Source organism: Streptopelia decaocto (genome assembly GCF_964273445.1).
Source record: "Streptopelia decaocto genome assembly, chromosome: 9".
NCBI classification, from domain to species: Eukaryota; Metazoa; Chordata; class Aves; order Columbiformes; family Columbidae; genus Streptopelia; species Streptopelia decaocto.
The window spans coordinates 15,310,827-15,324,973 of NC_138664.1; the positions used below are offsets into that span (position 1 = coordinate 15,310,827).

General features: G+C 35.7%; 1 protein-coding gene across 6 annotated transcripts in view; it reads right to left on the bottom strand.

Annotated features, from left to right (window-relative positions):
• Positions 1 to 431: 431 nt before the first annotated feature.
• Positions 432 to 14,147, bottom strand: part of LRRC49 (leucine rich repeat containing 49) — a 44,549-nt gene continuing 30,833 nt past the window's right edge. For 5 of the 6 annotated variants that reach the window (XM_082060662.1, XM_082060663.1, XM_082060661.1 and 2 more), the window contains 6 exons: positions 12,393 to 12,544; positions 9,342 to 9,579; positions 7,903 to 8,088; positions 3,971 to 4,080; positions 3,160 to 3,313; positions 432 to 1,101 (listed from right to left, as the gene is read on the bottom strand). In XM_082060662.1, the coding sequence (XP_081916788.1) occupies positions 895 to 1,101; positions 3,160 to 3,313; positions 3,971 to 4,080; positions 7,903 to 8,088; positions 9,342 to 9,579; positions 12,393 to 12,544 (1,047 nt within the window). In that variant the 3' untranslated portion in view covers positions 432 to 894. Of the gene's footprint in view, positions 1,102 to 3,159; positions 3,314 to 3,827; positions 3,887 to 3,970; positions 4,081 to 7,902; positions 8,089 to 9,341; positions 9,580 to 12,392; positions 12,545 to 14,147 lie in introns of those variants that run through there. The other variant, XM_082060664.1, reaches the window with a different exon arrangement.

Below are 14,147 nucleotides of genomic sequence, written 5' to 3' on the forward strand. Positions count from 1 at the left end.
ATTTATTTTTATTGATAACAAATATGAAATTTTCACGCAGTCACAGAAATTAATTACAATTTAACAGTAGGCATCAGTTTCCTTACCAAATGTAATACATGCATTTTAGCTCATTTGACCTTGCCAAACCTCAAAAATTAATCATTTAGTAATCAAGAAACAAAAGAAATTATATTATTAACATATTTCAACAGACCAAGAGTACGGTCTAAGTGAATATACCTCAAATTCATATTTTACCTATAATAATCCACACAAACTATTACAAATAAAATGAATGAAAAACAGTTGAAAACAAGTTTGGGCAATTTGTTCAGTTGAGAATTAGGCTCATTAATTGTTGATACACTGAGAACTGTGATACCATTCATGTGAAAACGTGTTCTATAATCTTACAAGTTATACAACAATAATAATAAGTCTTCGTCAAGTCCAGGGTGTAAAAATAATTTATTAGCTTTTGCTCAATTAAAAAAAATGGCTACTATTCTCGATATTTTTTTTTAAACAGCAAACAGTCAAAAGGTGAAAATTGAAAAGTATTCAATAAAAAATAAGGCAGGCAGAGTGTAAATTTGTTCTTTAAAAATCAGTGCTCTAGCACTACAGAAGCAAAGGGTAGCAGAAAAAAATTAACAATAACTTAGTAGAACATGACAATCACCAAGTTACTTCTACGCTATCTCATCGCTTTAGCCAACAAAGCATTGTTAAAGCCGACTGCGAGTAAACTTTTATTTCAAAACTATCAAGAGTTAATTAAGATTTATAGGCATCCCTTTGGGAGGTGTGAAGTATGCCAGAGAGATGGTAATTTTACATTCTATTGTTTTAAGTTTGTAAAACATCACAGAATACTTAACCCAAAAGCTTGCAAGACAACAAGCCTTGACTCTACTGTTTTTGATCAGTGATCCGCTGTAAGCAGAGTTTCATGTAGGAATTTTTATTGCGTATTTCTATCACTGCATCTCTGACAAGCTCAATGAACATTTGAGGCCAGAGCTTCTGCAACGACTCATTTTTCATATTGATGTCAGCTGCTTCTTTCACTAAGTTCTCGACGTATGTCTGGCAAAATGTTTTTCTTTCCTTGATTTCCTGCATGGGAGAACCATTACACATTGTATAAGACAAAGGAAGAAAAGATTAATCAAGAGCAAACCCAAAAAAACACCACAAAAATTTAATGAATTAAATAACATAGTGATCAACAGTAAGAGAGGCCATTGCACACTTTTTCCTGTTGGTTTTAAGTCACGTGGCCCAGGGTCTAAGTCCAGCTATTATGAGTGTGGCCACAAAATCTTATTATTATTATATTCATAATATTCCTATTACATTCATTAATCTATCTGAAAGCCACTTTTAGTAGTAATCTAAATAGCTTTTAACAGCATTATGATTTTTGTTGCCTTCTGGCACAGCAGTGAAAATTTACAGAAATTATTAAGCACCAGACTACTTTCCTTCCTTCTCTCCCTCCCCTCCCCAGCTTTTCAGGATTAACAGTACAACAGTTTGACAGTATATGTTTACCTACCTGCCCTAATTAGAACTAAGCACATTGTCACAGAAAAATATGCCAGTACGCATCCTTTCCACAGGCTCCCTGATGGACTCTGGCAGCAGCATGGTCCCTAACATGTACTACATTAGACACTGAAGTAACCTGAACCTTTAAAAAAAAAAATTATAATACTAAAATATTGCACTTCATGCAACTACTGGCTCCACCTTTTAGTCACTCAAATGGTATTAATCCCTGTTTCTGCAGAGGTCCTATAAAACGCCATAATAGCCTTTGAACAAAAAGTTCTATTGGTGCTAAATATCTGACTAGCTTGATTTATGGCACTATTAAAAATGTTAGGTCGTGCTTCAGGCCATCAAAACAGAAGCTTCCTTAAGTAAGTGATAAAGCAGAGAAAATACTTTCCAGCTGTTTGATCTAAAAAAACAAATTATTAATCAACGACTCAGTGTCATCTGCAGCAATAAACTTATTCAATCACATTTATTAGGTTAGTTTACTGCTGATGGGGAACCTGAATAGTGTTTTTTGCCTCTTACGCTTCTCTTGTGACATTCTGTAATATCTGCTGGCACATACATAATGATACAACAAAAGGCAAGGTGTAAATGGCTGCACTGGGAAGAGAAAAATGCATATATTTAATGGAATGTACAAATACCAAGCTTATTTTATAATAGCACTTGTTCCATGGTGCAGGACAAGAGGAGTGCCTCACTGTCTTACTCTATGCCTTTCAGAGTTTTAAGAGCTACTATCACAGCTTTTGAAATGAAAATGTTTTCTTAATTTAATCTCTCCACACATGCAGTCACTGTCTCTTTTTTATGCTATGGATCTGAGACAGCAAAACCACAACGCAGTAACTGAAATCAGTATTTAATGAACTTGATTTAATTTCTTGCCATAGAGAATTCATATATTTCCACATAATCAAAAAGCAAATGACAGGACAAATGTGGGAAGCAGGGCGCATACAGCTAGAACTCATGATGATTGCTCAGAAAGGAGATTGTGGCTGAAAACAGCATGTTCTCCCTGGGAACGATTTCCCTCTGCCCAAGCAAAAGAGTTAGCAGATCAGAAAGGCAAAGTAAAACAAGCGTGACTGATGCACTTGTCTGAAACAAGCCAGCTTGCAATTTTATTAATAATTAAACCTAATACATTTCCTAACTATTTATTTTCTTGTAGCTCATTTAAAAGGTCAGAAGCAGCTCTTTCTTACCACAGCCTGTACTATCTTAAATCTTGTCCAAAGGTGTTCTTCACCAATTCACTTTGGGATATACTTTCTGACTTTCTAACTCCATTAGAAAAATCCTAACATACGCAATATACATTTTTCTTTGCAAAGAACTGTGCTCACTTCTTACATTTTACTAATGCAGGTGCATTTCATTACGAACATAAGGCTTGTAGGTGAGAATGTACTTCTGAGACTGTGGCACTGTTCAGGAACCACTTCACTGAAGAAAGAAAGTGACCATTATCCAGTATTCTGGCAAAGATCAGTTAGATAAAATGTTCGATCATACGCGTAAATATGGCAAGCGGTAACATTTTAAAACCACCATTCTCAATAGCACAACTGAAACTTCATATAAAGATAATTACATACTTACCTCAAGCTTTTCCATGTGAAAGTCCTTTGTCGTGTAATTCAACATTGCTCGAGTTGTGCTTTCACTTCCATTTCTTCCGTTATCGCCACTTTCCTCACTCCCAGTCCCAGATTTCTTTCCCTTTCCCTCCAGCAGACAATGGAATTGCTTCGCCCTACGAAAAGATATTTAGAGTTTTAATTATTGGAAAACTTTTAACGTGCAGGTGTTTGTGGGGATTGTGAGGTTTTTTCTTGAGCTTTCAACTTCATTGCATCCTCACGTTACTCAAAATAAAGGACTACATATATTTCTCCATTAATCTGCTTCTATACAAGTGACTTCTTGACATATATGACATAGTGTCTCCTAAATAGGAAGTCTTGCAGCTTAAGCGTTTATCAATTATGTATCTATAGAAGACTAAAACCAGTATTTTGAGCACCTTTTTTCTTACGGCACCAACTCTTACATCTGTTAACTGTCACAGTCACCCACTATAAAATACCCACGAAAAGTAGTCAGTCTTCATTGTGAAAGTCCATAAGCCTTCAACAATAACAGTACAATTGAAGAACTAAACAAGCAGCACATTTGTGGGCACGTGCCTTTTACTCTTACAGAGCAGACTTCACACAACTTCTGTGAAAACGTCTGGCTACACAAATCAGGAGATGCTATTATTTCTGCAATACGCAGAGAACCTACCTTCTGTAAGATGTTGTTTGTGACATTTCTATCTTCCTACCTAGAAAGAATTTATCATTACTGCATGCAAAAGAATTACACAATATGTTCTGGACAAATTCCAGTTCAGTTCATTGTACGTTACCTAGATTCTCCGAATAATGTAAGCATGCGATAATGCGGCAGCTCAGAAGATGCTACATATGCCAGAATGCCAAAGAGCCTTTCTGCCATTACAATGTCGTTTTCCGTAACCTGTGAGGGAAGAGGCAGAAAGGGGAGGAAAAAGAAAAAAAGCTGAGCTTCAGAACTGGCACATTCATATTTCATTACATATGTACATTGAGTATTAACTGAAATTTGTTATACAGAACACTGCATGCAGATCTGTTCCAGGCATATCTTCAAAATGTAGATTTGCTTTTACTGGCAATTTAAACGTACTTAAAAAGAAACCAAATGAGGTACTTGTGCTTGTTTTATTTCCTGTAATTCTGGAACCTTTAATGTATACACATGCTACCCTGTGCTTCATTACAGTCTTCATGAAATGTAGAGTTTTATAACTATTTCTTACATTGAATATCTGAAGGCCAGACATATTAATTCTGCTCCATACAGCTTGCACTTACAGAAGGTCTACTGGAAAATTTCTGATCAATTTATGCTGGAGGAATGAAAAGACTCTGGGCACCCAATGTTGAAAAGATAAGTTACAGTCTCTCTTATTTTGGCAGCATCATAGAGAAGGCTTTATAGAAGACTAAAAAAAACACCTCCAAAATAACTGTTCCTCCATTACACTTCGTGAACATCAAATTACAGATGTCTATTTAAGCTAATTTTCAGGATTAATTTTACAGATTTCAATTTTGTATAAAGAAGGTGGAAGGGTTTTATTTTTTTGGTGGTTTTTCTTGTTTTTTGTTTGTCTTGGCTCATAACCTCTGGAGACCACGGCCTGTTTCTCCTGCCCTGATGGCCAGACTGCAAACTGACTCCAACTGCCAAAAGTTTGCTGGCACAATTTCTAGACTCCTGGCTTTCCAGTGAGTGCAGAAGAAATCTTTATGATCATCTAAATCTGACCTGGATAACACAGGGTAATGAAACTCTCTCAGTGACTTCTTAACTTCTGGATCAGATTTAATTTCTGTTCATCTTATATTTTTGGAAAGCAATCCATTATTAAATAAAACTTCAATATTCACAATATTTACTAAGTACTTCCAGACAAATTCTGTGTTCTGTATTATTAAAATGTGTGAGTATAATGGAAATTTTATCCAAATTAATATGATGTTACCATATCTTTGTTTATTGTTTATAGACTATACAATCTACCCTTACCTGAAGTACAGTGCAAAGGCATAACACTGGGAGAAATTCACCAGAGAAAACATAGGTCAGTAAGTTAGAAATGTAAAGTCAATTTCATTTTCACAGTGTTTAGATTTTCACTTAAAATTAAATAAGCGTTACTTAGTAGCCTTGCTGAACAGTCTGTTAACAGAAACAAAGTCTCAAACAAAGAGCCAGAAGGCAGCTAGGGAAACAAAGACCATTGCAGGCAGAAATGTCTGCTGGAGAAATAAGCAATTTTAATTTATTTATTTATGTTAAGAGAAGCATAAGGACCAGGTCAACAGAGACAGCAACGCTGAATACACTCTCTAGTTCACAGAAACTCATGTTCTCTCTCTTATTCCAGTACATTGTTTGCTCCATTAATCACAAAAAGGCTATAACGGTAATATCACATAAACCTAAGTCTATTATTCCTGCTTCTCGCCAAGTGCAGCAAACAGGCCCCCATTTGGTTAATGTGATGCATCTGTTACATCGCACACCACACCGCTCGGTGTAAAGCATTTTGTAAAGTTCAGTAACTTCAAACCTTGACAACTCCTCATGAATCTGCGATTACTATCACTGGGAAAAAACTTCAAATAGTGTATCTCAATGAAGAGAATTTGCTTCTTCACAGTTAGTAAATGTAACAGTTTGACCAAGGAACAAAGTCATTGTTAGAGGGAGACTAATACTCAGTTTCTAGCCTGGAATATAAATGGAATGGAACGGGGAGGCTGGGGAGAAAATAAAAGCTTCCTTATACAATTTTTTTTTTTCAAGTCTTAAAAGTCCGAGGGTCATGTGATTTATTTAGTTCATTCAGTTAGTATATATCGCTTTTACTTCCCAACTGTATGCACCTCAGAGCCGGCAACACAACAGTCTTCACAAACACCACACACAAATAATTATCAGAATAGCAGAATACGCACGTTTCCCTTTCTGTCATCTGAGACTATTATTTAGAGCTGATCTAAGGCCTGAGAGTACATTTCTTTACACTGAAACAGGATTTTCTATTACTGATTTTCAAAGGTAATATATATCTACAAAGCTGGATGCCATGACTTCTGCTGTAGACTAATGAAAAACAGCGATCAGAGTTCTTCTCTTTCTTCTGCTTGGCTATGATACTCTTCAAATGATTAACGACACTAGGAAAAAAAATTCTGTGTGCACATCTTCATATAGCATGGTCTGGCTGAAACTTTGTTGAGGATAAAAATGTTCTTCAGTCATATGTATTCAAGATTTGATATATGCCCTACACAAAAAGCATGCTGTGCTACATGTAAATCCATTTACTAAATTCATCCCCAAGCACTATTAAATTCAAAGTTTTTCTTCAAAGTCTGAATTTTCTGACCTGAAGATCATAACAAGAACACTCAACCTTCATTTATTTCCCCACCTCCTTATTTTTGTTTTTAAAAATCAACTGTGACGGGCATTTTTTGTGAGGTACTGAATTCAAAGTTATTTGAAAGTTCTTGTGGGATTCCTGACTCTCCCTTTTTTTAATTTTCCAGATAGTGTTCTGTTGGAGTGAGTCATATCTGCCTTCATCCTTCATCTGTTCTCATCCTCTTCCTGGCAGTTAATTCAGGTGAGCTCTATCCCACTCCTGCTCTTCCGTGCAACTAACACGTGTTTTACAGAACTAAAACCAAGTAAACCACAACATTCATGCTATGGCTGTATCAGATAACAAGGAAAATATGTAACCCAAAACATATGTGATGATGACAACCAAATTAAAATACCAGACCTAAACACTAAGCTATGTATTATTTTTGCTCTAACTTAACTTCTATTACACCACTTACTTAGTGTTGAAAATTGAATGCACATTCAAATACCATGTTGCATTCTAACTACTCTCACTCCCTTTATGATCAAAGCCCAAGTATAAAATAACCATTTCATATGCTTGAGTAAATGTAAAGGGTAATACTAAGTACAAAGAACAGCAATATTATTGTCCTAACTTTCTATTTATTTAAACATAAAACACACACACAAAAGAAAACCACACACTAACGATCTTGTACAAAGCAAGGAGAAAAGCAAACGAAAAACCCACAAACACAAAAACCCCCAAAAAACAAATCATCACACCACAGAAAAGGAGGTCTATTTGACAGACTCTTTCCTGCGACAGGCTTCAAGAACAAAATACAATTTTAGCTATATTTTGTAGCACTGGAAAATACAAACAATCACATACTGCAAATTACTAAGTAGTCTATTAAATGCACATTTTTTTCACAAGTATTCAATGTCAGCACTATGATTGTTTTGAACATAGTAAAGAAGAGCCTCTGAAAACCAAGTAAAATCATGCAGGTTTTGTTGTTGTTTCATGATTTTTTTATTTTTTTTTTTAAACACATGCAGAAATAATAATAAAAAGTCTTCCCTTCAGGTAAATCCCAACCACTCAGGTATAGATTTGGATTGTCACTTGCAATTGCAAACCTATGAGAAAACACATTTTTATGGCAACTAAGAATTTTATCAACTTGGCTAATTCACAGTGCAGTTGGACTTCAATGCACAGCACAAGAAATCCTATGGTGAAGTCTAGTTAATTTCCACCCCCCCAATACTGACACGATACTGATAGTGTTCTGCTCATTTTATTAGCAATTAATCCACTTTTTTAAAAACAACGCTAATTTATCTTGTAAGACCAATAGCAAGAAGGACACAACACTGTCCTACCTTTACTCCATTTATCTTCTGTAGATTAAAATGGTTCAGTCTGAACAGAACATAGTATTTCCACAAAGCGAAGCTGACAACCGGATTTCCCTGAGGATCAACTGTCAGCTGTTCAAGGCGATGCATCTGGGCTAATGCATTGAATTGCTGCAGTGTCACAAGATTCGTCTCCTTAAACTTCAGGTGCTTAGAAAACAAGTCAAACCACAATAAATCAAATAAGGAAGCAAAGAGTGAACACAATGATGCTGATTTTGTGCAACTCAAACCTTTCTCAAACTCAGTCTTCAGGTCTGATGAAGCAACTGAGCTCACTTCATTTGAGGTCTTAGCAGCAAAACACATCAGTGTATCAACCAATATATTCCATATATTTAGAAATGTCAACATTACGAGCCCCTAAGTAATTTATAAACCCTTTAGAAAGAGCACTAATATTTTCACTATTAAGCAGTGATACTCCTTGAGCAATGTTTATTTTAATTCTGCAAGTAAAGCAACTGCAACATCCACACATAAAAATAAATACAGTGAATGTTTTTAAATATTCTGCTTTTTTGGCCATAGCGGGCTGGCATTAAGTCACACCCTGCTGTTTCTTTGAATCATGCCCTAGGACGGTGCTCCTATGAACAGGGTATATTTGGCTACACAGTAGCATTGAGGGAAAGGGTAGGAGGAAAAATTGACGGTGAAGATAAGCATTTGGTTGAGATTCTGCTGTTCCCCACAATGAAACAACTGTCTCATTGAGACAGAGAAATTTGCCTTGAGTTCCCTACCCATTCATCTATCTCAATTAAACCATTAAGTTCTGCTAAAACCTTAAAAAGAAGCAGGGAGCTCAAGAGGCAGATCATCTGAGTAACAAGTTGCTTTATCTATCACTGTTTTACTATTTACTTCAGAATAACTGATCTAAATGTCCAAGAATTAAAAAAAAAAAGTATTAAAGTAATGTTTCATTTATGTTGTTTTTCTTCATCAAGAACTGAGGAATTCCAAGAGCTGTACTGATTTAGCCAGATGTTCCCTTTGAATTTTACCCCTCTCTTTTTTACCCTCTATCAGCTATTTCATCTTTGGACTCACAACACAAATGAAGCTCTCCTGATAGCATGTATCCATCGAGTACTACACTGTATTTCCATACCATTTATGCAACCAAAAAATAATCAGCTAGGTCAAAGGAATTAAGAGAAATAATAACCAGTCTGAAAAAAGCTCACCATCCTGTGTGAGAATCTAGATTAAAGTCTTGATTTTTAAGAAGCAGCAACTTAAAGTTAGAATGGTAGGATAATACCAAGCACATATGTAATTCAAAAGTGTACCTATTTATATGAAAGCGCTCAAGGGTGACCATGCCAAATTAAGGTTCTATTAGAGAATACACATTCCATAGCTGTTCACACAGCTGAAATCTGAGGCATTCTTACCACAGAATTAGGAAATTTTATCTTCAGTTTTGCTAACACTTGAACAATTTCATCAAATTCTATGAACATAAAGGAGACTGTGACGATGATTCCAGCTGTCTGAGCGCTCCAGTTTCGATCCAGGCACTCCAGTGCCCCAGCACCATACAGGCAAAGGGTGTCACCTTCCACTTCCACTAAATGAGACTCAAGAACAGACAAGCCTTGTACTGCACTGCTCAATATTGTATCAAGTGACCTGTGGAGGAAACAAAAATGCAGTCAGATAAAAGAGATTATTTTGAGACAGGAACATGACTATTTAATGACAGTCATGTCATTTACCAAAACCAAACTGTCAAATATGATCGCATTTCTCAGCATTCATTCATTTGCATACCCAATCTAGTTCAAAAACATGAAGGGCTGGAAAATCCTCTTTTTGTCAAGTAACATTGCAAATGTTCTACTTCTTCAGCAGAAATGCTCTGGGTGTATTTGAGTTGGACGGGGTAGGGGGTAATCTCCTTAAAAGCTTTAGCTCAGAACGTTAACATACTTTGTTGCTTCAGATATTTAAAACCAACAACAAATTAATCAAGCAACATCACCTTCACATTCTGTTTGCATATGAAACGTAAAAGTTACAACATGAGTAACTGCTTTAAGAACAGACCAGGATAACCAATCCAGGATAAAGCTAGTCACAATACTGAACAGTTGGGTGGGTTTTTTGTTTTATGTGTGGGTTTGTTGTTTTTTTTGTGTGTTTTTTTTTTTGTTTTTTGTTTTTGTTTGTTTGTTTGTTTGTTTTTTTACTGGAAAAAGAGTATCACTCTTTCCTCAAATCCATATGTCATATTATCTCATCAGGACTCATTATTCTGCTTAGAGTTGAGAATAATGTATGACTTATTATCCTCACTTAATCCTTAATTAATAGGGATGAATAAGTATTTATTTAAAAGAATGTCAGCTTTCCAATTCACTAGAGCAATTTTAAAATTAAGCAATACGTCCATGTATTCTCAACTCACATCTCTTTGTGTCTTAATTCCTAGCTGATAACTCAGCTGACTGGACCTGAAGTGCACAGACAATTCAAGATGAGCACAAATCACAGGTTGAGGCAGTTGCATAACAATTGTTACTATTTTATTCTTTACTACCTTCCTAGTATTTTTAACATATCTTGCTTTTTTGACTACTAGTGATTAGTTGACTGACGTTTTCTTAACAAAAATCAACCAAAACTCTAAGATTTTAGTCTTTACTGGAAATGTTGAGAGCCCACCACTTCACATGTGAAGCTGTAGCTACTTATCTATGCTGAATTTCACCTGCCATTTTAGTGCTTAGTCACTCATCTTGAAAATATCTTCTGAAATTCTTCACTACTACAAAACACAGTAGAAGATCAATGTCAATTTCAACTCAGGGGGGGTAAAGAGATATAAAGCTTCAAGGCAAAGAATGGCAGTGTTATCTACAGCTTCTTAATTATAATACACATTGCAACATCTTCATTAATCTGTTTAAACTGATATATCAAAGTCAGTGATAAAGATCAGTATCACACTTTCATTTCTCTAACAAGCCATAAGAAAGAAAAATTCCAAACCCGAGTCTCCAATTCAGGAAACCAAATGCACTGTAATTTGTATAAGAGTGTTATATGTAAATAAAGTACACAGTTTATTTTGCAAACACCTGGGGAGGGTGAATTTGATGTTTCATTAAAATAACCACTTGGATTTCTATAACGAATTTTACAGGTCTTAAACTACAAAAACTTTCACAAGCCCACCAAAACAGACTTTATATGTTACATTTTATTACTGTTGATTTGGCAAAAACATCCTAACATACATGGTCAGGAAACTACAAGGAATAAACCAACTTTAGTCACCGTATCCAGCATAAGCAGAGATCACAATTACACCAAGATCTTTTCTACAACTCCATGGAAAAATATCATTTCTCAAGCAATGAGAACCTGTTCATTGGCAGGACAATGCTCAAGCTACCATCATTACATTGACTTGGCCACACGGGATGATTACTGACAATTAAATTGTGCAGAAAACAAGGAGGCAACAAAGCAGTGGCTGAACATACATCTGGGGGAAAGCTTTGGAAGCACAAGAACAAAAAGGATTACAGAAATTTAAAAGTGCTAAGAAAAAAATAAAGTTTCAAAAGATGCAGCACTCTACTGGAGATAAAAACCTGGTCTGGCCAATACTGGACTGAACTCAGACAGGTTCTGTTTGCGAGAGGCAAAGATGTCCTGCCCATACCTGACATTTCCAGTGCTGATCAGGCACAGCAGGAACCTGGGCTGGCTACTGAATTCAGGCAGACTATTTTTTCAGGCTTTTGCCAGGTTGAAAATGTGCTAGTTTGGTTTTAGCCAATCCAATGCACACATTGTTCATGGAGTTCTACATTTGGTTTTTAAATTATACACAATGGCAGATGGCCACTGTTTAGATGCAAATAAGCAAGCTGCAAAGTGTATCACAAAAATAATGTATTTTAAACCAACAATACAAAAATTATCTTAGCAAAAATTAACCTAGGAATAAAACTAAGTCAAAGAACAGCTATTGTTAAAATAGCCTGAGTATGAAAGAAGTCCAATAAAAGATGCTGCTGTTCAAACTAAGAACATAAATTCAACACTCGGTTTATGAAACCTGTTGATAAACAATATGTCCTCGTTTTGTTCATTTCAAGTGAAGGCAGCAATCTAAGCTGTTAAAAACGTGAACAGCCTTAAGAAGGTTCAAGAATTCATATTTAACATTTCTTGCAAACATGAAGCCATCCTTTATTTAGCAAAATCACACAATAACTTAGCTTGCACTTCTTTAGTCAGTTAGTTGCTGTTACATTACTTATTAATATACATGTTACTAATGGCCAACAGCTTTAATCGCAAAGTAAAGCTCCTTTCAGGATTGATTTGGATATATTACTTTTGACAGTGAAATACAGTGAGATCTCAGAGGTGAGAAGTAGCAACCTGGAATGTAAGACATGAACAAGAAGGATTTCCCAATAAAATACCTGCTTTCTTCAGGAAATACATATGCAGCACTGCCATTGATTTGACAGGGCTCATTATCTTTATCTTGGTTTAATGAAGCCACAAGAGCTATTTGATTCTGCTGTATCTCCCACTGACGAGCAATATTACAAATCGTTAACCGTTTCTTTTCCTGAAACAATATAAAAAAGTCATAATTAAGTTATGACAGTGCTGTATCAACACACTTGTTTGTTCTGAAAGAAATATGCTGCTTAATCAAAATGTTTTAAGCTGAAGAAATGATAGTACTGGTTGGTAGTTGTGCGCTAAAAATCCATGCATCATTCTAGTGCTATTTTGCATAGCTGCCAGCAATCAATGATTTCACAAAATTTGCCATAACACAAACAAGAAAAGTAACAAAAACTCCACAACTTGTGAAAGAATGAAGTTAAACTGTCTATTTTGGATAAGCACAGAAGTCTCATTTTGACAGTCTGGAGCTGCTTGTAATTCTCCTCCACAAAACAGGGCAGACTGCTTGTACTTTCCTCCTTGCTGCCAGAGTGACCCCAGCACTTCAGCTAAGAAAATTATGCAACTGCTCTCAGTCTCAGCAGTAACCGCAACCTACTCTGTGCGAGGGAAAAATGTTATTTTCTGAAACAGGGAAAAATAAATTTTATAACAACAGAGTATGACATTACTTCTGTAGTAGATGCAAGGACTACAACAAATCTAAGTTCAAATATTTTGTAGTAGTTTTTTAAAGTAGTTTTTATGTTCTAAACGGGTCTTATCAATAAACCAGTATTTCAGAAGTCTAATAAGTACTTGTTCTTGTATAGTAATGCAAATCCTGCCAATTACCTACGATTCTATATATAGATTATTATTCTAGTGTGTGATATAGGTATACATGCTCTAATACATCCAGTTTAGCACACTTTGAAAGGTTAAATAACAAGGTGCTTTTAAAGAGTTCAGCTGCCAGCTCATGAGCTCTTATCAAATGAAAACTGCACAACATAAATAATATCAAAGGGTAACTTCATTGTTAGCTTCACTTCATGTGGTTTCTGTGAGCCAGCTGTAATTGTCTGGGAGTCAGCCATCTCACCAGTACACTGCTCCATGTCACAGAGAGCACGGCAAGTTGAAATAATCACCATTTTCTTCCAATCACATTAAAGAAAATTCTGTTTGTTCTGAAGGGTGAGGGTCTTCTCATCACCTCTACTGCTCTGTCAGCCCTTGGCTGTGGGCTGCTGAGCTTAGAAAACTTCCAAGAATTCATTTTACAAAAACCAAATTTTAGAAGTGTGAAGAATCTGCTAGCAATAACTATTTATTGTTCCAGTAAATACTGAGCTCAGCCTCTGCTGGAGAGGAATTATATTCTCTGTACGTTTCAAAGTACATTTCAAACTTTCCCCAAGGAGGGGGTTATAAACAATAAAAAAAATAGTCTGGAAAAAGAGAGATGGAGGAACTCTGCCATTAGGGTAAGGCAAGTATCAGCAAGCAAAGAAGTCACGACATTGCCAAAATGAACTTTTTTGATGCAATGAATACAGGAACACAGCAATTGTTTGCTACTGAATGAGCACTCAATTTCATTTACACTGCAGTGTACTTTAAGAAACTTTGGAGGAAAGTGACAACAAAAATTGCAGAATATGATTCACTAAATATTTTTTTCTGATTTAACCATGAAGATCCTATAGTTCGCATCTTTTTTCACTGGGCGTTTTATCTATGAGCAGATTCAATACTTTCAATTCAAATGTGTT